Source organism: Lichenostomus cassidix, chromosome 4A, assembly GCF_008360975.1.
Source record: "Lichenostomus cassidix isolate B80296 chromosome 4A, HeHo_3.0, whole genome shotgun sequence".
Classification (NCBI taxonomy): Eukaryota; Metazoa; Chordata; class Aves; order Passeriformes; family Meliphagidae; genus Lichenostomus; species Lichenostomus cassidix.
This window is the reverse complement of record NC_139485.1, coordinates 7,724,384-7,751,057: the sequence shown is the minus strand read 5'-3', so window position 1 is coordinate 7,751,057 and position 26,674 is coordinate 7,724,384. Positions and strand designations below refer to the sequence as shown.

Sequence of the window (26,674 nt, the reverse complement as noted above, 5' to 3'; positions counted from 1 at the left end):
TATTTGATAAAGAAAGGATTCTTAACATAATCATATGGTTGAACTGATTATGTTAAATAGCTTTTTAGCAATTAATATTTGAGTGAATGCCTGCTCTAAAGTGAAACCATAATGGATCTTTGTTGCAGTATCAGATTTCCTAAACAGACTGTTTAACTAAGCTTCTTCTGTACAAACAAAACAATAAAAAACAAGTGTGAAAAATGTATCATTTTAGGACTCTTCTGCTGTGGAATATCAGTCTCTTTGCTGGTACTGGGGTAGATTTCTCTATAATTCCTAATCTTTTATTTTGAAATATTTTAACGTAATTCAGTGCATTTTCACTGGGATCGTAAGGTTTCATTATTTTTTTAAAGCAGTTAAAAGAGAGAGTGGTACTTTTGCATGGATTTGCAACAAGCTTTGATGAGTTGCAGAAAAGTGACTGTTACACAAATACACAAGGAATGAAAAGAACTTGTTATCTTTAACAAGAGCTTGATTGGATATAATAAAAGTTCCTTGTTAATTTACTGAAGTTAGCAGCTATGCTGGTAATGAATTTATAATCAACAACATTTGATCTTCTGCAGAAGCTTTTGCCCCTTTCTCCCCCTCAAAATGTTTCTGGAGAGAGTCCAGATAATTTCCTTTAATAGGGATTAAAACTTTAAAGGAGTGTTGCTTTATAGTGACCTTTTTGGCAGTTTATCAGAACACTTATGCAGCTGGTAAATGTAACTACAAAATTCTGTGAAGGGATGACTATTTTTCCTTAAACAATCTCTCCTCACCCCTCCCTGCCATGAGCAGCACATTGTTTACGGCAACACTGACAAAATAAAGAATCGCAAAAATGAGTTACGTGAACAGGAAAGCTTTGATTCTATGGGAATAACTCCAAAAATGTCTTGTGTAATGCATGTTAAATGAAGTCATTATCCTAGAACTTTGAAATAATTCTATCCAAATAGACATAACCTGTTTTTTTTAATAATTATGTTCCATTTAGAGTTCTGAGACATTGTCTGTGTTTTTAACGTGAATTAGGACTGACATCACATGGGTCTCACACAAAGGCTGTTGAAGTGTTGTGCTGCATTTGTAGAGAAGTTTTCCTGTTGATTCATTTTGATTTTATAGTCCTTGTTACAAACTGGTTTTGTTGGAATCAGTGTTTTAGTGGGGAGGTGGTTGTACATCCATTGTTGTTTTGTTATTTTTTTTTAAAGTCTCTCAATCACCTCTGTATTCCCTTAAGTTCCAACCCCTGCCAAGTACTATCCTGGTCTACAGGGGTGAACACCAATAGAGCCACAGATGGACAGGGTAGACAGACAGCCCATATAATCCATCCTATGCTGCTTTTATAAGTCTATAAAAATGCAATAAAGAAAAGGGTCTCATTAGGTAGAGGCAGGGGGCTGATCGATTTGCAGGCCACACTCAGTTTATAGCTGCCTTCTGTGTGAAAGTCTACCTTAGAGTGTGAGTTTACTCTGTTTGTCATGGCTTGTTTAGTTAGACTTAATTTACTTTGGGTAATGTTGAGCATTATTCATGTTTTTGTGGTGACTTTCACCCCAATTTGGCACCTAAGAATGGACCCACTCTCATTTTACTCTGTAGAAATAAAACCCCTTAAGCCAGAGGTCAGCAGAAAAGCTGAGTGAAATGTTTCTACCAAGTGTGGGTTGTCTGAGAAGGCAGGAGCTGTTTAGGTGAAAGGGAAACTTAATACTGTCAAAGCTCTCATTTCAACTCTGTGTATTTTTCTGCATTGCAACAAACACCACCTCTAAGTACTGAAAGAGGCTAAAAGAAAAAGACTTTGTAGGTGATCTCAAATCAAGCAATTTTTCTTTTGCTGTGGGACTCTTTTCCAGAGAAAAGTATTTTCCTGTTAAAAAAATAAGAGCATGTGATTTTTTAATTAGAGTTAATTTTAAATCTCTCAGTGGGGCTGAGAGAGCTGGCTGCAGCAGTGCTGAGGTTTTCTTCAAAGCAGGGCTGTTGTTTTCAGCACTGCCAAAGGCTGCTGCAGGTGGATTCAGGGAGAGGCAAATGTGATGCCCATACTCAGTGTATTTTTGGGGAATCCCACCTAAATAAATGATGACAAATTCCTAAATGTGAACTGTTGATCCAATCTTATGGAACTGTTGATATTTTTATTCACTTATTTAATATTTCAGTAAATCAAATTAACCTTTTTTTTCAGCTATGTCCTGGGCCTCCAAGTTCTAGTGATTCTTGTTCTGCATTCAATGTTTTCCTTTTATAATTTTTTTAAGTTACTACCTCTAAGTTTTATTATAGAATCATGGAATGGTTTGGGTTGGAAGGGACCTTAAAGATCATCTTGTTCCAACCCCTTTGTCATGAATATTACCAATTAGTGCGTATTACCAATTCATAGTAAGAAGAGCAGTTCACTAACATTTGTAACAATTTAAGGAAAGGACCAATCTTAAATAAGGAATATAAGTCCAGCTAGTCAAAATTATTTCAAAGTGTTTAGGATTAATAAGGTTCATTAAAAAATAACCTTAATGTGTTTGTCATTTGGATTGTTGGAAGTTCTCACCATTTACATTCATATAATTTTTTTCTTTCTAATCACTATCTAATAGCTTTTCTTTAACCTGCAGAGCTTTAAATAAAAAAATTAACAAACTTAAAAATAGGTATCTGTATTCTTCCAATAATGATTTGCTAAATTGTATCATCATACCAAAACAGACCTGAGTCTTGAGTTCAGTCAGAGAATTCCAGGTACTATTATAAAACCTTCCACAATGTTTGAAGTTATTAACGTCTATTGGGAAAATCTATCTGGCTTCTTAGTTCAATCTCTATTATTGTTATTGTTATTACTGTTATTATTGTTGTTGTTTTTGTCTTTCTTCCCCTCGCTTCCTTTTTATTCAAACAAACATACAAGTGGCTCCCATGTGATGCAGTGAACCATACAACTCATCCCGATTCTTTGATACAGCACATTACCCCCCCAGAGCTTGTTCTTTAAAGCCAGTGACTGGGTTTGAGGAGCCAGTTTCTGTTAATTTTAATGGGTATTAGACATCCATCCCCTAGGGCAGCTTTGAAAAAACTCCACCAGATACTTTATGGTTCTTCTTGGAGGCAACAAAATGTTTGCCTAGTTATGTAGCTGCATTTCTACTTCATTTCTACTGAGTCCTCTAAATGACACAGTTTCAAAGGGATTAGTAGATTATAATTTTTGCAAGCAAGGAAAAATGATACCTTGTTTTTTGACATGTGCCTTGTAACAGTTTCTACACTGTTCTTTTCTGGAGAGCACTGACAGCCTTCTTCAGAAAACTGATTTCTTTACATCCTGCTCTGGATGATGTATTTAGAACATGTATCACCTTAAATATACAGGCTTTCAAAACAAAATTGCTGAGTGAATGGGAGGGAAGAGGGGAATTACCTTTTCCAGCAGAACCAAAAAGCAGCAGATGCAAACCCAAATCCATTTTCCATTCATTGACACACATCCCTCAGCAGCAGTCTGGTTGCCTTTCTCAAGCACTGCTACCCTTACTGGAAAGATTCTGGGAAATAAGAAGAGCAAACCTCAACTCTTATGTTAGGCAGATACTTAGAAGTGTCTGCTCTGCAAACATTTCCTTTGAAAAAAGTAAGAAGTTTTCCATGGATATAAACAGAAGTGTTCTTCGTTATAGCAACATGGACGTCTGCTAAATTGCGTTTAAATTGTCTTTGTTTAATTTATGTTCTGTGATGTCTGCCTTGTATATATCTCTTAGATATGTTTTTGTCACTTGTGTTTCTCTAAATGTATTATAAATTTGTATTTCTCTCATAAACCAGTCTTGAAAAGGGCATCTGTACTGGAAACTGGTTTTAGTGACTTGACACTTTGGCTCTTTTATGTTGTGAAACGAGTTTTAATTTTCTTAACATAGGCCAGGCATGGTACATAAACCTCTTCCCCCCTAGGGAGGCTTTTATGTTTGATTCCTTTAGTGGCAAAGCTTTTGAATTTCTCCCCTTGATTGACTTGATTATGATCTTCCCTGTACATATCCTTCATGTTGATGAATTCCTGGTAGGGATCCTCAAAGGAGTTTACAAGCTTCAATACTAGATGAAACAGAGGAATTAAATTATCCTTGCAAAAGCAGCTACTAGTGAAAATAGGAAGTTGAATATTAGTGCTGCAGATTTATTTATTCTCTGCATGTCTAATTTTAGATACTGGGGAAAGATTAATTTTTAAAGAATAGGTGAAATTTTTGCTAGGTGACTGAATCTGTACAACCAGAACCCAGTTTGAAAATGTAGGACAAAACCCCTGTGAACGTTGTTCTGGCTTACTCTGCTCTTGTGCTTTGTTAATTCTGGGATGGAGTGGATCTAACCATCCTTTATCTCCTCATTTAGGAGGAAATTGTTTGTAGAATCTCATGGCTACATCAAGCAGCTACTCCAACAGTCCATAAGAGAACTATGCAGCATGTAGCCACCATCTTACAGCTCTGCAAAAATGCATTCTGCCAGAAAGGATCCTGCTTGGAGTATATTCATGGCAGGCAATGCTTCTGTCTTGTGCTACTCAACATGCTGCATCAGAAGAGGCTGGATTTTGCACTGGGAGATACGTTCAAAACTTTAGAATATGGTTGGCTTCCTAATAATTGGTTCTTGCAGGTCACTGCTGCCCAGCTTCCATTTGTCTGTAAGCATTACACATAAGAAGGCAGCTCAGGAGTGTGTGTTCCCCCCCTCCCACTTCTTCTTCCCCCTAGTTTATATGGTGCCATTTGGTCTGCGATATCCCTTGGATCACTTGGGGTCAGCTGCCCCAGCCCTGTCTCCTCCCAGCTCCTTGTGCACCCCCAGCCTCTTGCTGGTGTGGAACAGAAAAGGCCTTGATTGTGTGTCAGCACTGCCCAGCAATAACGAAAACACCCCTGAATTATCAACATTGTTTCCAGCAGAAATCCAAACCACAGCTCCATACCAGCTACTACGGAGAAAATTAACTCTACCCCAGCCAAAACCAGCCCAGTAAGGAAAGAAAGCGAAGTGGAGAAAGGCAGAATGAATGTAATATTTTTCACAAACCTCGGTTGGTTTTGCTTTTTTTACCCTTATCAGAAAACTACGGCTGGGACTTTTTCAGAAGTTAACCCAGATAGACTGGAGTTATTAAGAGAGAACTGGAGGGGCAGGCAGGAGAGACAGAGGTGTAACTTTCCAGAAAACAGGCATAAATTTAGGAATGGAGGTCTATGTGTATAAATTCTTTTATAAACATGTAAAATAGAAATAATACAGAAATGCAAATACAGGAAAGCATGAATCCCTCAGTGCAGAGCTCTCCCTCCCTCCTACACTGGCTTTAAGGCTCTCAGCTGTCATTTGTCGTTGGAGCAGGCTGAAAATAGTCCAAATTTTATGAAAACTATCATGACCTTTTTTCCTGACTTGACAAATAAAAGGATGTTTTTTGAGGGTGGGGAGAAGTGTTATTATCTGTAGTGAAAGCAAGTTTATTTTTTTTAAACTGTTTTAATGGTAGTTGTTTCTATTTTGGTAGATCTGTGTATGGAAACTTATGCCAGAATGCTAACACTGCATACTGCCAGAAATCAGTTCAGATTTTCTTCTTTCTTGCTGTCACATTATAAAAATGAAATGATTAGGGGTTTAAATATTGATTTTCTTATTCACATAAGCTTCTAATCTATTTTTAACACTCTGGACTCCTGTGTGTGGTCTCCTGCCGCAGTGGTTTCAAAGACTGCTAGCAGAAAAGATTTTTTTTTTTGCCAGTTTTGAATTTACTGCTATTCACTAAATCAAAGAAGGAGAAAAGCAAGGTTTTGTTAAGATCTCGGGGTGTTCCTGGTGGTAACTGTTTGACATTAACATAGTGGCACTCTTACATCACTTCCATACCTGCTATCCTGGGGAACCTCCTGCTGACTTTTGCTGTGTGTTGAGGCAAATCCACACTACAGAGAACTGGGATTGTTCTTCCTCCCAAATCAAAGGTGATTAATTCTATAATTGGTTCCGAATGGAAATCAGAACATATCTAATATTGAGCTGTATTTTCAGATGCCAGGATTAATAAATGATTTTGAATTACACAAAAATAATTTCAGTGGGAAAACTCCTCCATTAGCCAAAATTTTTTTGAATTCGCAAGCCAGAAAAATGGACAGTATGAGAAAATATTTCTCTATGCAGTTTCTGGTGAGATTCTGGTGTTTCCAGAGCCCTGCAGATAATTTTGGACCCCCCAAACTGAAATCTGATGATCCAGATAGATTCTGGGATTTGTATTTTTGGAGTGAGACCACAATGAAGTTTGAGATGTCTTGTTTGTTTTTTTCAGCATGTGGTGGGGATGATCTGCTCAACAGCAGCAAAATGTGAGCTGTGAAAGCTGGGGTTTGGCCCAGTATAGCTCTTATGGTAGGACTGGTAGATATCTGCCCTTCTCCCCAAAGCATCATGCCATTACTATGCCATATATATTGACATTTGTGAACAGTTTAAGGAAATAGCTTTTTTGTTGTGACCAGGCATGTGGCTGTGAATATTTCCTAGTCCTCTCTAATGGCTGTGGTGGGGGAAGTATGTCTGGAAATCAGGATCACCCTACAGAGGCTGTGTGCCAAACATGGGAGCCAAGACCACAGCTTGCATGACAGCAGGCAGTGTAGTGCTGCACAGGAAACTGCTGAAGAATTTGCAAAGTCAATCAACCATAGTTTGTGCAGCAAGACACAAGACTGGTGTGGTGGTTTCTTTACCCTTTCTTTTCCACTACAGAGCCTTCCCTCATGTTTGCCATCTGCACAACTGTACAAGTTTTGCTTTCTTCCTTCTCACCATCTCCTCTCAAGAGTGAAAGTCTTTGTCTCAAAAGGAAAGCAGACTAGCTACTCACAAACAGCCAGCTCTCTAAAACAGGTGCATTGTTGGAGTTTTAGTAATTGTTTTGCCTTGTTTTATTTCTGTTTTTATTTTTCAGGCTTTTTAACAGCAGCCTTTGACAATAAGATGAGAGAAAAAAATCCCATGCTGTTCTTCAGTAGCCTTTGGCATTTATGAGTTGGTGGCCAAAACTAATTGAATTTGTGGAAGGAGAAAATAATGAGGAAAAATGCAGATTAGGTAAGGGAAAACCTTCAGGCACTTAACTAGAATATAGATGAAGCAAGTAAGATCCTGAGAATATTCAGCTCTGAAATGGCTTTATTAATGAGTGAGAATTGAAAAATACATATTTATTATTGCCTTGTTTAATAATCTAACTTGTTAACAATATAATTATCACCTCGAGAAGCTTTCCTGAACAGCAGGACAGGCTCATGGGACTTGTACCTCCCCACTGTACAGTGTAACAACACACTTTCTCCCTTCAGCTGTGCTTATACTTTTTGGCACAAGTTTATTCAAAAAGACCATCCATCACCACTGCCTTTTCACTGATATGATCAACTGCATAAATAAGATGTTTGAAAAGGAATGTGCTTTGCAGTCTGAGGGGCAGAGGAATTGAAAAGTAAGGAGAAATGATAAGCCTAGGGAAAATGATAAGGCCTGTTAGCAGGAGTGATAGGGCAGGGAATGAGGGTGAATGCTGCAGAGCTGAGGCAACTGGGCAGCACAAGAAGCAGAAGGCTGAGTGCAAAATAAGAGCTCAGGTTCAGGAGTAATCTGTACTGAATAGGAGAAATATCAAATTGATCCACAGTGAACAAGTGATTGAATGAGCTATCATGTTGACATGGGAATTCTATAGTGCTACAGCTTCTGCTAAGTCGCAAGGATGAAACATACACTCCAAAGGGCTGCCTTCAAGCACAGTAGTCCTCTCTACTCCCCCAGTAAATCTGCCTCTCGTGTAATAAGTTAACAGGTTTTTAGAATTTCCTGAAGTCTTTCTTGTTGGATTTATCACACACATTTTGGTATATTTTGTTAGGAAGGTTCTTGTTTCATTGGGAAAATTAATATTTGAATAAGAACTCAACACTGGAGTTATGTAAATGCCCACCATGGTACTGGATGACTCTTGTAGTTCTCCTCCCCCCATCCCTGATCTCGGTGGGGCAGGTGAACTGTATCTCTCAGGTGCAGCATGGACAGGCACTCCTGTAGTGTGTCATCTCTGTGAGAGCAAGTTCTGTGTGATGCACAATGTGATCTAATGAGGGAGACTTACAGAGGAAAGCAGGATCAGAATGTACTTGGACTTCAGCTCTTACAGGGCACCATAGAGATCCACTCGTTGTAATATATTGACTCTGGGTTTTCTTCCTGCGCTTCCAGATTTTACATGGAAAGCTTTTACAGTGGCAGAAAGTTTAGCTTTTAAACCAAGACACGTGTCTTTATTATTACTGTGTCTGATTTTGTACAACTTTCTAGCATTCTTGGACTCTCTTTTTCCATACATGTGAGTAGGCTCAGAGGGTTTAAGTGGCAACCACTTATCTGATTCCTGGGGCCCACGAAAATGGAGTGTATTTCAAAACAGACAGCTTCTGTTGGCAAAGGAGACATTAATTGTAAATCCTTCAAAAAATGAAAGCTTTAACCCTTTGGTCCTTTAAAACCCAGTTCTCATTGGTGCTAACCTTCCTTTCATTGAAAGATAATGAACTTTCCCTTCTGTTCTGTGTCCTCACCTTCAGCGTGGGTTCTCCACATAGCTCCCGTCGGGGTCAATTATCTGGCAGGAGAGGCCCCCAAGAGCAGAGACTATTGCTTAATTGTCACTGTGGGATCCTTGGGCAGTGTGAGCTTCTGGGGCTCATTTACAATTCTAACACATCCAGGGCGCCCTGCACCAGGAGCCCTGTGAACTGGACAAAAGTTAGAAAGTGGCAGTGCTGTTCCTGGCCAAAAGCTCATTAAGATAGACATCTCCTGCTAGTGAACATCACACAGATGACACAGACAGCTCACTCCAAACTAGAAACATTCTTTTGTTCTGTCTTACTGGGGCTTTCAGATAAAAGGAATTTGAGGCCAGCTGTGATATGAAGGGAACAGGTTTAAAATAGCTCTCAGGGGCAGTAAATGCTTAATGATCAGATCTTTCATTGCTCTTGGAACATTTTAGGAAACTCAGCCAGCTAAAATTCTTGTTGATTACTTTAACAGAGGCCCTTTGTTCATATTATCATGCAGAATAATTAAGCCAATGCAAGCAAATCCTTAGCTATATACATAATTAAAACGTTAGGCTGTGATTAAGCAGACAGTATTGGCACAGAGAGCACCTATTCACTTTATAAAAGAGTTCCATCACTACCTTAAGCTTGTTTTCACTCTATTTTATTTATTTTTTTGAAAAAAAATGTTTTATTAAGATAGTGGAAGATGATGTATTTCCAGTGAGGAGTTAATGAGATTTTATAATGGAGAAAAAGGATATAAGCATATCCAAAGTAGTTAGCTTGTAGGGCAAAATTAAAGGTGAAAAAAAGAGCACAGAGTCTGTTTTAACTTACTTAAAAGTTCATTTTGAAGGGGTTGTATCAAATTTTCTCATTTCCTCCCCAACTTTGGCATCTCTTATGCAGCAGTCAAATCTTCAAATTGAGGAGTTTATGTGCCACCTGAAAGTTTGTCAGGAAGAAAAACCCCTTGATTTATAAAATATTTTATTTGAATGCACTTTCAACTTGTTGGACTACCTGTTTTAAGTCAAAAGCTTATTGTCAAACATTACATCATCCTGAGCTCTCCCAAGCTTAATCACCAACTTTCTTTTGGGATTCTCTGTCAGATGGCAATTACTGACAATAACAGTTATGCTGTTGGCAGGGGCAGACTGGCTTTTCACAAGCTTTTTTAGAAACGGGCCAGGATTCTTTGTGATTTCCCAGGCAGCAGAGCTGGAATTTTACAGAGTTTCTCCCAGCGAGGTCATCAAGAGTTCTTAGGAAGCAGATTTTGGCTCTTCTGCTTTTTTGGGTCACAAAATCTTGTTTTACCACAATTTTTTTCACAGTGGAATAGGTGTCCTTAGCTCTGGGAATGGAGAGAAGCTGATAGACAGGTGACACCTGACAGAAAGTATGTTATTTTGATGCCAGGGAGCAGAATATAATTTTGGACTATTTTTTTGTTAATATTTTTTAGATAACATGTTATACAAGAGTAGCAGCAGCTTTAAGATACACTGGCTGATTGAGGCAGCCCCAGAAGAGATCTTGGGGTTCACCTTGACTACATTTCATGTACTAGACCAGAGCAATCTTTTTTTTTTGTAGGCAAGGTCTTTGGATGTGATTTCTGAGATGGAAATCAAAGTCAGTCTGTTGGGTTCAGCCCACTGCTCTGAAGTAGAACTCAAAGTGACAACTGCTCTTCTCTCCTTACTAATCCTCTGGACATAGCAGTCCCCTGGGAACCACTGTTTGGAAATCTATTAAGATTTCGCAAGTTGTTCTGCAGGAGTAGCAATGAATGATTTGCAATGGCTCTGAAAACTGCAATTTAAAATTAAAATGGAAAGACGAGAAAATGCATTCTCCTTACTCTTATAACAATGTCATATTTTCCCTAATTTTTTCATGCCTTCTGTACAGATTGAAGTGCTCATTCCTCTGTTGGGTCAGATGTCCCTCTAATGTGCAAATAGACCAATTTGATCTAAAAATTTCCTTTGAAATTCTACTTGATGTATCTTTTTCCGCTGAATTTCACAAACACATTCAGAGACTATTATGTAGATTTATAGAGAAGCGTGTTTTAAGGGAGCAGTGGCAGGCAGTAAGTTTCTGGTATATTTGAGCTGTGTAATCTAAGAATTGGAAAAACCCATTTGCCTCTTACTGAATTCTTGGTTTCAAGGGTCTTCCAGTAGATAAATTTTGCTGGAGCTTCATTGTAGAGGTACTGTTTTAGCAGAAGCTCCTTTCAATGCTTTAATCAGAGCAAAAAACCAAAAAGCTTAAAAAATGCACTACCTGTTGGAGAGGGCAGGAAAAAGAGCAGCAGTTTGTAATGTTCAGTATTCAAATGCAGTTTTGCAGCTCTGAAGAGTTTCTCTGCTCCTCAGTTTCTTTAGGATTTGCTTCACTTCTTGCTTGAAAAGTATATTTTCCTAGAAACTCTATGTATTAATGTGAGCCACAATCATCGTGAGCACAGTGGTTATGATAGTTTTGTCTTAATAAGAGTGATCTCATCATGGACATCATTTAGCTGGGGTAAATAATTCCCAACCCATGCAGACTATAAAGACTTTGTGAGCTTGTTATAAGCTGATGTCATGGGAAGAGCCTAGTCTCTTCAGCAGGGACTCATGAGTGCAAAGGTCTCTAAAAGAAGTCTGACTTTGAAGTAAGAAGAAAAATCAGGGAGGGAAAAGCCGGTGAAAGTTCTTAACTCTCCACGGGCTTTGACCATTATTATCAATTTAATCTTTCAGTTGCTTATGATTGCAAAATAAAAGAGATTCTAGGCGGAATTAATAAAAAAGTCTGCATTTTTTAATTTTGTTTGTGAAAAGAATCCACAATTTATAAACTAAATCTTTCAAACAAAATAGCAGCACGAGTTTTATTTCCAGAATTCTTGCACATTTGCTGGAGCTCAAAATCACTCCTTTTTAAAATATTTTTTAAAAAATTTTGTCTTTGTTATCATAATTTACATAGTGTGAAGTGAGTGAGAAGGGCTACTGGTAGGATTTGGTTGCATAATTTTACACCTGGTTTGCATTAATATAAATGGCAAAGTTGAACTTAGTGGATAATCAGTTCTGATTGTAATCATCCTCTAATGCTTTTTAATACTGTTATTAGACCATTTTTGAAAGGATGCCACTGTCTAGCTAGATCTAAAGCCAAAGATTTTGTGACACTTGGCTTTTGTGAATATATATTATGGTACTCAAAGCTAGGAAATATTTTCTAATAGCACAGAATTGAAAACATGATCTCAAATATGAAAATTCAGCTTTCTGGAACATGTCATTACTTGGAGCTGTACATATGTCTCTAAGAATATTTTTTTTGCTAACTAAATTGCCACATTTAGAACCTAATCTTCGTTTTTCTAGGAAGATCTTTGTGAAGATGGATTAGTTGGTGACTGTTGTCGATTAGTTTATGGGTAGCTATGCAGCCATAACTATAAATACTTCTACATAATGTCTTTTTATTTCACTAAGGAAAAAGCTGGCCCAAGAGCTCCATTTTCTTGTTTGATGCTTCTATAACACTTCCCATTCTGCCCTAAATATACTAAGAAAAGTTTGTGTAGAAACTATTTCAGTCTCTATTGAACTGCAGCCACCACAAACTGTGTATTTAGCAGCATAAAACCTGGCCATGCTGCCCAACACTTTAGTACAGGAAATGAAAGTAAATGCCATGTTAATGTCAAGCTTGATGTGTTAACTGGAAAGTCTGGCTCTTCCCATTTAGAGATGTGGAACAAAAATACCCCAGAACATAAACCTTAAGCATCACTAGACTTCTATTTATATCTCTATAAGAACTCAGATTCATTGTCCCATCCTAGCTGTTGGCAGAGGAGAGAACAGGCTAGGGCAACAGTTCTGGCTAAGGAACATGAAGTGACTGGAATCTGTGAAAAGTATGAAATGGACCTTTGGTACACACTAATTTCTAGAGCACACTATAATGGGTTTAATGCCAGTACAGTATGTATCAGTACAAGTTCTTTGGGGGCCCCTTCTTAAAGAGATTGGGAGGGAATTTTGCTGTTTCCATCACTGAGAACAGAATGCAGTTTTACTTTATTGTAGCCTTAACACACTTGATATTGTGCTGTTGTGATCCTGAAACAAACAAATGAAGTAGAGAGAAAGAAGAAAGTAAATCTATAGGAGATTGCTCTTGGTGGTGAGACAACTCACTATGGGTGCTGTTTGTCGTAGTTAGCTACATGAAAAGCTTAGTGTGATGTACTTCTCTGTCTCTTGAGCTGAGGTCACTTCAGGACAGATTGGGAGTTTTTACTTTAAGTGGTAGTGCAGTCAGGCTCGCTGCATTTACTGAACATGCTGAACTATCATCCAGTGTGTCTACATTAAAAACTGTTTTGCCGGGTTAAGATCAATTATTTGTTTTTGCTTTGGATGCTTTGCATTCTTGCTCACAGTTGGGTTGGTGTTATGTGAGAAGGGAGGGTTGTGGGTTCATACTCATATACTCATGTAGTTGCAGACATACTTTACCCAAAAAGTAAAACAGTCCAAAACCTCAGATCAAAAGATGAAGACATTTTTCAAACCTCAAACAAAAGCAATAAATGGAAATAAGGATTAACTTTGTCAATTTTGACCCCTCCCACAATAAATCACCAAAATCTTGGCTTTTATCTTAGATGGATAACACAATAGGCACCAAAGCACACCAACATTACGCAAATACTTCATGTGCTATCAATTATTTTGGAAGGAGTCATCATCTGAATTGTGAAATGCTTTGACCTTTTTTAATGAAGAGTGTAGGAAGATGAGAGTGTTAGTTAGGCTGACACATTGTTTCTCTTGTACTTGTGTGGATATTTTCAAAGTATTTTCAGAAGAACACAGCAGTGAATAGGACTCTCATCTCCTTACCCAGCCCCTCCTGGCCTTTGGAGTCATGTGGAGCCAGAGATGATCCCTGTTACGTGAGGGGGGATAGGAGTGAAGAGAGAAATAAGATTTAGTTTGCTGCTAAAATGCATTTGGTTGTTATGAAATCAAGAAAATACGGGGATGAAGCTGTGCAATCCTGACTGTTAATGACTTTCAGTCTGCAGCTAGTAGGAAGGTGGAAGCCCCTCACAGAGTTAGGAGAGCAGAGCAGGCCCATGTGCCCAGGGTGTGTTCTATTGGAAAGGATTCTCCTAACAGATTTCTTGCTAAAATGAAAAGATAGCCAAAATGAATATACAGGGTGTGATGAAATACAGAAATCAATTTCATTAGAAATTTCCAGAGATATCCTGGATTTCAGATTTGATGTACTTAGTGATTCAAAGTGAGTTACTTTGAACACTCATCTTTGCCAAGGCTGATACTCTCCATTTTAGTTACACTGCTAGCCATGTGTGATTTAATGTTTTACTTTTTTTGTCTTATGTTTCTGAAAACCGTCTCATTTCTAGTCATTAGCACATATTGATTCCATCAACATTTCCCCAATTATTTTGAGCTTCAGAATATGTATTGCCCAGAAAGCAACAAGTCCTGTACTGTTCTCTCAGTTGGCAATGCTTGATTTCTTCTTTAGTTGGTTTCCATATATGGATGTCAATGCTTTGATCTTCAAAATTAATTTGCTGGGTAGGTGAAAGCTGAATTAAATTGGGTGTTTCCCAATCTGACCCTTCCACATCTCAGTATTGACTTCACAGCAGGCAGCCATGCACTGCACCCAGCTGGGCATGTGGCTTCAGATGTTCTCTGAAGCTGCAGGCAGGAGCAGCAGCAGGACTGCAAACAGGGAACTGAAACCAAACATCTTGATGAAGCAGCACCTAATGCAAACCATCTTATTATCAACTTCAGAGTTTATTAATTTATCAAACCAGGTCAAAGTGATACAACAAGTACATAAATAGGTACCTTAACAGACGTACATCTCACGAAGAGAATGTAAAACATGACATTGTGTATTTTGTTGTCTTAAGTGACCAGAAACTGGAAAAACACAACGCTGCATTTTACTAAATGATGCTTATGATTGTTTTTTGCTTTTCTTAAGAAGTGTTTATTATAAAATAAATACACAATCTGGATTCCACCAGTCCTGTCACAAATACAAAAAGCAGGTTGCCTTCTTCGTAAAAAAAATTACAAACACTGTACACTTTCCATTTAGTCTTTTTTCACCAGCTACTGCTACAAACAGACGATGCCTGTTAGGTGAGAAATCAACTGCTGGTCTTCTCACCAGAACACTACAGTTCCTCAGAACCTCTTCCTAAATATTTATAATAAAATTTTATAGTTCTGCAGCACATTTCAACCCAGTAGATGCCATGTGCAATCAATGCTGCTCATGCCAAGCTGCTTCTTCTACCGTTACACTGCAGCTCTCGTGCAGTGAGGTCTTAGGGCCTTGGTTTGGATATGCTATAGCCCTTTCCAACACCAGGACAGGACTTATGGAAGCTTCTTATGGACTTATGGAAGACCCCAGAAAGGTGGTGGGACAGTTCACTTAGCTCTCCTATTAATGAACAGTAATAGAGGACTTGTCTTAGCCAGGTGTTCCTGCATTTCAACTTGCTGTACTTTCAAGTGGCTAGTATTCCCAAATCTTACCTGCTCTCTGTCCAAGCCTAGGGACAGCAGGGTGGCCCTGAGATCAGCAGGTGTTTTCTCCTAATTACCTTCAGCCTTTCCTTCACGTTCATGCCTGTTCTCCTCACTTGCTCCTCTTCATTGAGAAGTCCTGCATCCCTCTCCTTCCGAGGCTCAGGCAGGAGCTGGGAGCCATGGAGAAGCCTTGTCCTGAAGCCTGCACTGCTGATGGAGACTGCCAGGGTCTGCTGCCCAAGCCAAGGATCCCCTCACGATGGTGAAGCTCTACCTGAATGGGCTTCTGGCATTCATTACCAACCTCTCCCACATCTTCATCCCTTTAGGAATGGGGACACCCTGGAGTGCTGTCACTGGCAGAATGACAAACCTCAAAATCCTTGCTGTCCCTGTTGATTTCCCTCCCTGTGAAGCCCTAGCCCATGGCTCAGGCCATTTCCATAAAGCTTTGTTTCCTAGCATGTGTTTAAACAGCAGTATTCCTGTCTGCTTGTGGAGTAGAAAATGGGAGCAAAAGCAGGCAGAGTCACTTGCATCTTGGGATTTAAAACAACATTGCAGCCACGGGGCAGTGCAGGATTTTGGTGAAAACAGTTTTTAAATTGTTACAATTATTCTGCAGATGAGAGTCACCTGTCTTACACTGTAGACATGCTATACTAAATTTAACAGAATCTCTCAGATTTGTTTTTTTTCCCAAAGGTAACAGTTGTCATAACAAGCAGTTGCTTGTTGTGGTCTACAAGCCTATAGATGTTATGTGTTTGTCATGGGTGAGAGGACAGACAAAAAGTCCTGTCCTTGAAACATGAGAATTGAAAGATCACCAGCATAAAAATGCAGATTATTCTTGTAACAAATCAGAACGAATAAATTAAGTTCTGTCACAACTTTTAAGGCATTAATTGTCAGTTTTGATGCTCTAGGTGTTTTGAAAATACTGCAAGTACTTCACCATCTTCTGCCATGTCACTTTAGAAGGTGGTTTACCAGCCAAGACCATGTGTAAATAGGGCCCAGAAGAATAAAGTTATTAGGGCTGTGATAGGAAGCTAACACTTTTAGAGAAGTGGGTGGAGGAAACAGTGAAAACCACTTAAAAGCAAACATTTGCTCCAATTGCTACAAAAATACAGTGACTGCCACTAGCACCTGCTGTTCAGTTTATGGACTTTGTTTGCTCTACTACAAGACATCATCCCAAAGGCAGGCTGCTAAGGATTTTTTTAGTTTAAATCTGGTTTTTATGTCTCCAACATGAGTATTGTATCACTTGTATTTTTCCTCCACTACTACAAGAAATCCATGAGTCATTTCAACACCAGAAATGGTATAAATTTCAGCACAGGATATAATACTTTCCATAGATCCTGCACATTTATTAGGTGTTCTTCTTTTCATTAGTTTGAAATTATCTCCCTTGCCAAATAATAATAGTAAAAATGTTCTGTTTTGTCTTTTTAACTTGTAAAGAAATGCAATTCTGGGAAAGCACAGTCTCTCTCCTTCCCCCACCAGTAATACAGAGCCTTCTAGTCTTTTGGAGGAGACATTTGAACGATTGACACAGACCACTACACATAAAGCAGCAAATTTGCTGTGCATGATGTGAATAATTACTGCATTATAGTTTGGGGATTTAGGGCAACTGTTGACTTAAGCAAAATAAGCCTGCAGTCCAGCTGCAGATCCAAGTTTTCATAAGTTTTCTTGTGTTTTTCCCTCCAGTGCTGTCTCCCTTAACAGTGACCCTTTTCAGACTTTTCAAGGTACAAAACCTTTACCAAATCCTCGAGCTCAGTCCTGCACACTCTGCTTTCACACATTTGGCTGATCTGAGCTTCTCCCTCGCTAAATATTTTCCACTGGCCTGAAAACAAAAACACAAAGGAGACAGATATTGACTTAGAAAAGGGCACAGGGATTTTGAAGACATTTACAAGCACTCTGCAAACCAACTGATTCACCATGGTCAAAGAGGGAATGTCCAATCCTCCCATGGAAAATATTCAAAGCATCTTACAATCATGTAACATAGTCCATGCAAAATAACTTTGTTAAAAAAATAAATATGGATCAGAATATTATTATTTTCTTTAAATAAGTAGTCCTGTAAGTTGGCTCTATTTATTCAACCATTTATGACACTGGATACCCTGGTAAACCAAAGTATTTAAAAGTTGGAAAGCAACACAGCTAAATGTTTCATGTGCTGTAAACTCTTCCTGCCTGTGTGTAATACAAAGTATGATGGATATTAGTATTTCTACACATTTATGATAATGTTAATAGAAATGCATGCTGTCCTGGTAAGTAGAATACTACATTACAGGTAACAATGACAAGCTTACGGAAGGCTTACAGCATAAAATTAGGGAATTTTTAATATGAAAACACATCTGTATCTCAAAAGGTCTGTACTATTAAGAATATATTATTTCTGGGGAAAAGACTTCTTTATTTAACTAGGAAAAAAATTATAGAAAAAATTATGAGTTGTAATGCAAAAGTACTAGGAATTAAAAATATCTTAATTCAACCAGCAAATTAGCTAAATTAGTAGTTAACTAATTAACTACTCTCACAATCCCAAGCTGGGTGAAATACCAAAACCAAATTAAATCAAGAGTGATACAAGAAGAACACGTCCTTTCATAAAATACATTTTAATAATGAAGATATTGTTAAGAACATAGAAAGTAATCTTTCAAATATAACCTATGTGTATGTAGAACTCCTTTAATGATGTCTGTATTTTTTCCCTTCTAAATTACTTTCTGAAATGCGGGTAACTTGAAATGATACATAAAGAAATCCAAATTGTGCTGCTGTGCCAGTATTAGTCATATTTCAGACTTATGCTAGCATGGGCAGAAAAGACCCTATATGGTACTTTATCAAAACACAAGAGACTAAGACAGCATGAACATGAACTACTGCTATATATATCTATATTTTAAATTGCTGTATTTTGATTACTTAAACCTAAACTTATAAAATATTGTGATCATGTACTAGAGGAAAATTTAGTACATCCATTTGACTGTGCTGAGTAACAGAGAATCTTTTTCACAGCTGTGATTATATGGAGAGCAGAAACCTCAATAGGTCAGAATTTTACTTACTAAGGGTTGTCTTTGTTATCAGCTTGAAGTAAGGAAGTTCTTCAAATTCTCTCTTGGACACTTTTTCAACATAGAAATGACGCAGAATCCCTTCAGCAAAGAAATGAGAAGTGCATGTTACTGGAAATGTGCCCATGGTTCTGAACCTGGAGTGCTGTCCTGCCTTTTTGTAAAATTTTCAGTCTATTCTTCTTTTAATTCTGGTTTTCCACCCCATAGTTTTTCACTATTCCCCTCTAAATCCTCCTGTGAAACCAGGATTGCAGTGAGTTTGTGAGTGGTGTGAGAATTAGCCAATTCTTTTCCAAAATAGCTGAATCCTTCCTTATTACAAGTAAATGCAAGATTACAACAGAAGCCAAAAATCCCAGTGTCTTGGAGAAAAATAGTATCATTTTGCAGTCAGATACCATTTTGAGCCAGCAGGCAACATAACTGTCAAATCATTATGAGGCTTTGTGGCTTCTTAACACCCAGGGTAGCTGTGAACCATCCAATGCTCTGTGATTTCTTTTCTGTTCCCACTTTGGCCTTGGCTTTCTCCTTTAACGCATCTAGAGATGTATCATTTCCATGTAAAGGGGTGCACTATGTGAGAGTTTCCTATGAGGATCATATGCTTTTTGCTTAAAGTAGACTGAGAGGATTTTTATGAGGCTGGAGATAATTTTTATTACACTGAAAGTTTGCGATGTGCAGTCATGCTTGGGTTTCTAAATGCCTCTCTATTTTGTTTTAATTTTACCAGTTAGTCTAGTGAAAGATATTGTTTCCATCCTTAACATATTTTTGCCCATATTCTATACCATCATGGGTGTAGCATCACTATGGCAGATAGGGCAGACTGATTTCAATGGAAAGCTTTTGGGTCCATCCTAAGTAAGAGACTCCAGGCACTTGATTCAAATCCTACTACACATTTCTCTGCAATAAATTACACAGAGTATTATTGAAAACCTGTTTGTCGTTGTGCTTTTGCTCCCAATGAAGGGTAGGAGTTTGCAGAACTACAGCTTTGTGTGTGTTTATAACGGGTTTTGTACAGAAAATCTTGAATATGTTGGAAGTGGCTGTAATAGTGATATCCTAAAGAGCCAGAAGAACAGCAGTCTCAAAATTTTGGATCTGTAAACTGTCCTGGGATTTGAATGGAAGATGATACACTGTTTAAAGAAAGAACTCGCTGAACTCACCTTTTCTAATTGTCCACACATGTATTTCTATTTGAGGTGGCTTTTCAATCTCCATTGCAATTTTTCTGATGGTTTCTCCTTCCTCTGTGAAAACGGATTCATAGACAGAAAATGTCTCTTTCCCGCAGAAGTAATCTTTGTTGTCAAAGGTTTGACTTGGCACATCTTCTGTTTAAAAAAACAAAAATGACAGAACACATACTACAGCTATAATCAAGTCCTCCAGAACTTACTTGGCATCAATAGCCAAGCATGGTTAGTATGCAAATAGAATTTTCATTTGTATGGCCACACAAATCCATATCCAGTTACTGACACAGACACTTAACAGTGTTCTGTTCTGCCAGGTTCTGATGGCCTGTCCGTGGTGGCAAGACAGTATTTATACTCGTAATGCAGTTTCCTAAGGAAATGAGCTGTGTACAACAATGTGGTCTGGGAGATTCCTCACAATTTTTGAACCTGTTGTCCACATTTCAAGCATATTTGAAATAATGTTAGGAATCCAGAGGTAATGAAATAACTAAATTAAAATTGGTGGTTGGTTAGAGTGAAGAGACCCAAATTAATGTTTTGCTGAGGAAAAGAATCTATGAGGTTTTCATTTTGCTCAGCAGCAGCCATGTGGCCAGTGCAAGCCTGAGCCAGCTACAGTGCACATTATCTCTTGCCCACCTGGTAAAGTTGTAGAGCACATAAGTAGAAATTGTAATTATTCTGTTTGCAATTGGTAATTGAACAGGAATGCAAGAGAGATGATGCAACTTAGAGGCTCAGATCACAGTTTGTGGAAACATCTGATAACTAATACAACTCCACACATACAAGACAGACTGCAAGAAGAGGCTCAGCTTTCTTACAAATGGGTACATAGGATCTCAAAAAACAAGGCAGTAACTTCCTTTTTGCCATTAATTTTTCTACTGAAGCCTGTTAGCCAGGTTTTATTGACTGTTCTTCCAATGAAAGCTGTGAATCTCTGCTTCACAAGTATCCAAAATATCTAGGTACACACCTCCTGCCTGCCTACTGCCACTGCATTGTGTTTTTTCCTTACTGGGAAGACCAGCAAGAGAAAATGGGAAGTGTGCATTCTATGAAGGTTTCTACATATGTCTGAGCAACTCATTTCCTCAAAGTATTCTTGCCCAGTGCATCACCAAACGAACACACAAATGGGTACATAAGGGAACTGTTTAAAGGCACATAAGGCAACTGGACACTCCTTTACCTTTTGTATGACATGAAACATGGCTTGTCATCTGGCAAACCATCAGTGGAATCCTTTTAGCAGATTTTTCACTAGCTGTGGGCATTTATTTCAGTAATGTCTACGTAAGTTTTATCATTAGTGCAGCATAGAAACAATGCTAAATCTGTGGTAAGTTAGTATTTATTTTAAGGATTAAGTTATGTAACTGACACCAATCAGAGTTTTGAATCCTTCTGGTACATTTGAAAAAGCAGAAATTATGTTGTCTCCATGTGGATTTCACAAGCTAGAAACTAATTTGAAGGTTCTGTGGGCATTGTGGTAGGGGAAGGACGGGAGTCTTTTGGCAGTAATGAACTTTCTGTATACATTTCTGTAATACTCTCTTTGGAAATGAGCATCAGGAAGTCCTGTTAACAGCAGAGAGAAAGGCAGTGACTGATGAGGACATGTGCCAGCATCATGTCCCCTGTGTGAGGAGCAGCAGCAGGGGAGAGCTGGTCAGGCAGCTCTGCCTGTCTCACACCAAGGCCTCTGCACACACACACTGGGACATGGCACAGCTGCTGCTGTTCACATCAGAGCTCATTGTGATCAGAAGGTTTGAGCCAAGCCCTTTAACATGCACAGTGAAAAGGTGGTTGTGATCAACTTTGTTTTACCTGGACAGACTTTACAGCATTTTCCTTCTACTTTCTGAGGGTATTTGCAGGGATATTGTTCTGGACATTGAATTTTCTTACATTCTTGTTTGGTGACGTTGCAGGTGCACAACACACACTCTACGATTCCAAAGGCCCGGAGATTGGGATGCCAAGATTCACCATGTGAGTATGTTTTGCCATTTGAAACACAAACTACAAAAGAAAAGAAAAAGTACAGCTGGAGAAGTTATGATCACTGGCTACTTATCTATAAATATTTGTTTGATTCATGCACATTTGTTCAAAGCAGTGTCTCCATACATGATCTGTGAGCATCTCAGGCCCATTTCTCTGCTTGTTAATTTTAACTTGGAGTTCCTTTACTTGAAATGAGTCTGAGCCCATGGTCACCCTTTTCTGAGTAGTTTTGCCTTGATTCTAACTCTGCTGACACCAATGTCCATTATATTTTGAGGAAAACAGTGAAGGTGGCTGAGTCAAGTGTCTGACTAGCTCCCCCCAGTTCATGCATTTGAGTTGTGCATTAACCAGCTTATAAAACTCACTCCTTCCCTCGTGTTCTCAGTCCACACACAGGATACAGCCTGCTACAGTGGCTTTGGCTGAATTTGAATTGAATTAGCAGATGACAGGTTCATGTCATTTGCTACTGAGTCATCTGCACAGCTCCAGCATTGGCTGAACATGGCCTTTGCAGGGAGAGCCATGCTATCACCTGGATGTATTAGTGCCACCTGGGCCATTTATTGCTTTTGCATTAGAGTTCTGCTATGTAGCACACAGAACAAACCACAGGATACTTGCAAAATGAAGTTTAATTACTTTGTGGAAATATATATGTTGATAGCTATATAAAGTCATTTGGCTTTTGGAATCACAGGGAAACATTAACATGAAAAGATGCATATGGGACTGAAATCTCATTCCAACAGCTTCTAAGAACTTCAGAATATTTATTCATCAGAGCCCCTGGGAGTCAGAGAAATACAGCTGACACAGAGAGTGGAAAAATCCATGCCTGGTAGAAGCCACTTTGGGTCACCCAGCAGTTGATGGGAATTATATCACTTTACACCATGTTTGCATTTGTCCTATAAATCCTACTTCTTTCTTTTTAAATATTTTATAAACACAAAGAAAAATGCAAACTAATCCTAACAAGGTGAAAGAAAGGGCACAGCCTGATTTCTAAAAGCAACAAAAATGAAGCTGGGATATGTTGTAAATATTTCCAATTCTTCTAATATGCCATCATTTTTATTAATGTTTTTATTTGTAAAATATGTTCCTATTTTGCCTGTAACTTTCAAAAGCAATTTAGTTTTTATCTGTAATCTGAAATTTATATCTAACTGGTAACAGATGTAACCAACTGGCTTATACTTTACTGAGTTACTGAGATTTATGGGGAGTGTTTTTTGCAATGTCTTTCATGAGCTTATGCTATCTTTTGGGTTATAATTTGCTACTTTTTAACTCTTTCTTAAGACATAGGGCTTTTTTAGAGGTAGGAAACAGTTTTGTTTCTCAAATAAAAGCAAAGTTTTATCTGTATACTAAGAAGATAGGAGAAAAAACAATAAATGAAAAAACTGGTAAGTACTCAGCTGCTCAGCAGGCTTCTTACATGCTTAAATAGCATATTATTGCTAATTTTTATGCTTATATGGACTTCTTTTCCCCCATCCAGAGTTTTCCAGATCCTTTATGGACATAAATATTTCATGAGTCCTCCCTGACAGGAAGAGATAATGCATAACATTGTGTGGATACATACTCTCTGTCTTTTAAAGGTTGTTTAACACAGAACAATTAAATAAATACTCTGAGGTAGCAGATTAAGCCTCTAGTAGAAGCCAAATAATGGCAAATAACTTCTAATTACCCCATTTTTAGTGCTCTTCATGTTCAGAATGATAAATCTGTATCCACAAAATTGCATAGTATTTGCATGTCGTCAGTTGTTGTATATTTTTTAACTTGTTGAAATGTGTCTCAAGGGACATGTGCATTAATTAATAAAACACTTGTTAATTGCACAGGAACAAAAGAAAACATATGGTCAGCATTCCTGTTTCCATCATGGGGATCTCTCAGACACTCTCCAGGCAGTCAGTGTCTGAAGTTACACCGCATCCAGAAATACGCTGTTCATCTGTATGCTCTTTATTTGCTGAAACAAGTCAGTTAGAAACTGCTTTGATGATGTCTTCATGTGTGAATTACATGTCAAAGACATTGCACTGCGTGGGGATTCCTGCTCCTAGATTCAGCATAAAACACTGGCATGATCTGAATGCTTTTTCATGCTTGTTCAGGTGGATAATAAAGATCCTATAGCCAACATTCCTTCTGTTAGTTAATACCTTAAAAGATTAGTTGGCCCTAATACAAGGGATTTTAACTCTTTGTGGGTAGTTTCTAAGGGCATGCTGACTAGTATTTGTGGATAGATGCTCTTCTGAGCATGTGTTTTTACAGCTATTTCTTTTATAGCTTCCTAGGCCTGTTCCTGCAGACCTCTGTTCACTGAGGTACACTCCCTGTGGGAACTGAGCATCCTACCCTTTTTACTGTACAAAACCTGCTGTCCCACTAATGGTGAACTGGTATTTTCCCTTTATTTTTGTCCTTCCTGTTGTGCATGAGGAATATGACTTGAATGTTTTGCCACATGGGCTTAAAATTCTGCTGTCCCCAAAATGTAGCATGTCCTATATTCTGTTAGGAGAAAGCACTAAATGATTCTTAGAGTGAGATTCATTACATTGGTTAAATTTGCCTCTCTACAGCTCAGGCATCCAGTACAGGCTAATTGCCTACTCTGCCTCTTGTATTAGTCACAGGGGAGGAAAAGTATCCCTTGCATTCCAATGTCTCAGACAACTAGTTTAAGGTAGGGGAAGACATGAGACCATCTTTCATGAGAATAATTTGCTAAGTCTTGGAGGCAGAAAACCTCCTGATAGTGTGGCAAAGCTTTATGGTCTGAGATTTGTGGGGCAGTTGACATATAAGGTGTTTTCAGCAATACTGTAAGAAGTGCCTGTCTTTACCTCGTCCATGCTTATGCTTGTTGTTGATGACGATTTGCACTATCGTTCCTGAGGCCTGCTGAGGATCAGGTAGGACTCCACGGTTACTCCTGGCATTGGGAAATCGTGGAATGTTGACGACCTGCCTGGCAGAGCTGGGTGACAGGTCATAGTGGGAGCGATGGTATGAGTGTCTCTATTTGGGGACAGAAAGAGAGCAGGAGAGTAAAAGTCTCATTCCAATGAACAAGGGGAACGAGTACTGCTGGACTAAAAGCAGCAGCAGCAGTAGTAGTAGTGCAGAGCATGTTTTCTAGAGCAAAACCACTGTTTCTTTTCAGAGAATAATTTTCCAAAATGCCCATGAACCTGAAGGTTTCATATTACAGCCCTTATTTTATAAGACATGATTCTTCCCACAGATCCAAAGATCTGCTGGTTCATGTTTTAGGTGGTGCACCTAATGCCTTAAAATCCTTCAGATTCTCTCCAAATGCTGTTATAAAAATGTCTTAAGCAGTAAGTTAATGGATACTCTTAGCACCAGAGACAGTGAAGCCTTGAAGTAAAAATATATGTGTGTATGCGAACTGGGAAGCAAGGATTTGCAATTATTATTTAAAAGCAATTCTTGCATGGCAAACAAAATACTGTCAAATTTTATTCTTATAGAGCATATACAGCAAAAACCAAATCCAGAGTGCACAGGACCTCCTGACAGTTTCTAATTCAGCATTATTCATGAATTCAGGTAGAGTGAAAGAAACCTATTTTGGGCTAGATTCACAGAACCCAGGATGAGGCAGTAGGTATTCAGACCCATTATCATCCTTTTCTCTTTTTGCCCCATTATACTGCCATGCACAGCACAGCACAAAAGTATGTCTTTAAACTGTAGGTCCCACTTACAGCTTCCCTGTTGGCTGGCTGCCGGAAGATGTCTCCATCAGAATGTTCCCAAGATAATTCTCCATCTCCTGTGCATGAAGCAGAGTAGTATCAGTTAGAGGAGTAACTGTGCAACACCTTGGGAGATACAGAGGGGAAAAGTCTCACCTGGCTTTACAGCTATATTTAGGGTCTAGTCAGTAGTAGAGGAATGAATATGAAAATCAACAAATTTTAATATTAATATATTTGGATATACAGGGAGCAGAAACTGACTCACAGTTTCCTCCCCATGAGCTGTGCTAGATCTTTGCAAATATTTTGTTTAGGTTTGCATTTCATAGAAATCACAGAGGAGAGACAAAAGAGCTTCTGCCATATTGAAAAGGACAAGGTAGATTATGAGATAAATGATCATTTTAACATTTTTAAATAAGAGCAGTAGACAGAATACATTAAAAAAGCCCTGCATCAGTGCAGACAGTGGGTCGCCTCTAGTGCATAATCTGATGTAATCTCACTTCTCATATGGAAATGCTAATGAACTGGTTTTTCATTAGCAACTATGTCTGAAGTGACTGATTTCTCCAGCGTAAGGCTGGTTTACCGCGTAGCTATATCTGATACTTTGTACTTTGAAAGACAGATTGATTTTTGTAACTGGAAGAGGCTAGTTTCAAATACAGCTCAAATAACTATCTAGTAACTGACATCAGATGATTAACAAGGATTTACTTTAATTAACTGTTGATGTATTACATATAAAACACTATATCACTGTATTTCATCCTGGGAAAAAGACTATCACTTTGCTTGCTTGAGATCAGGTGGCTTCACAAGCAGTTTGGTTGGCAATATGTTTCAAGATTTGTAGAGATACTGCAAAGGAGCACTGCAGAGAGATCCTCATCCTTATTTTGTCTGAGGTGATGTGTTCATGCAGCACAGAGCAATGCCCTCCTGAGAGATCAGCTCAGGTCCTCCATGGTGCCACATGTAAGTTAATTATCACTGCATGTCCCCAGGGTAAGCAGCTTTGTCAGCCTGCTGCACTGATGGGACTACACAGGTTCTGTGCAGGACCTTGTTCCTTCAAATCGTGCTGTGCTTTCTGCATCCTGCTGCTTTATTAGCACTGATGCACTCTCAGGCACCTTCTTGCTGGCTCAGCTCTCCACTGCTCAGAGCTTTTGGTCCAGTGTGTGAACTCAGTCAGCTCCTTGGGTCAGGGGCCGTGGGACTATGCTGCTTTGTGTTTCA

The 26,674-nt window shown here is 38.6% G+C and overlaps 2 protein-coding genes across 5 annotated transcripts in view; one reads left to right on the top strand and one right to left on the bottom strand.

Moving 5' to 3' along the window:
* Positions 1-21,703, top strand: part of LOC146437408 (uncharacterized) — a 68,004-nt gene extending 46,301 nt beyond the window's left edge. Inside the window, exons 3-4 of the mRNA XM_085060362.1 lie at positions 7,022-7,164; positions 21,593-21,703. Of these exons, the coding sequence (XP_084916488.1) occupies positions 7,022-7,101 (80 nt within the window). The 3' untranslated portion in view covers positions 7,102-7,164; positions 21,593-21,703. The remainder of the gene's footprint in view (positions 1-7,021; positions 7,165-21,592) is intronic.
* Positions 14,524-26,674, bottom strand: part of CHRDL1 (chordin like 1) — a 37,523-nt gene continuing 25,372 nt past the window's right edge. For 2 of the 4 annotated variants that reach the window (XM_085060354.1, XM_085060355.1), the window contains exons 7-12: positions 25,436-25,503; positions 24,548-24,722; positions 21,489-21,683; positions 19,614-19,781; positions 18,421-18,510; positions 14,524-17,165 (exon numbers count right to left, since the gene is read on the bottom strand). In XM_085060354.1, the coding sequence (XP_084916480.1) occupies positions 17,035-17,165; positions 18,421-18,510; positions 19,614-19,781; positions 21,489-21,683; positions 24,548-24,722; positions 25,436-25,503 (827 nt within the window). In that variant the 3' untranslated portion in view covers positions 14,524-17,034. Of the gene's footprint in view, positions 17,166-18,420; positions 18,511-19,613; positions 19,782-21,064; positions 21,237-21,488; positions 21,684-24,547; positions 24,723-25,435; positions 25,504-26,674 lie in introns of those variants that run through there. The other 2 variants (XM_085060356.1, XM_085060357.1) reach the window with 2 other exon arrangements.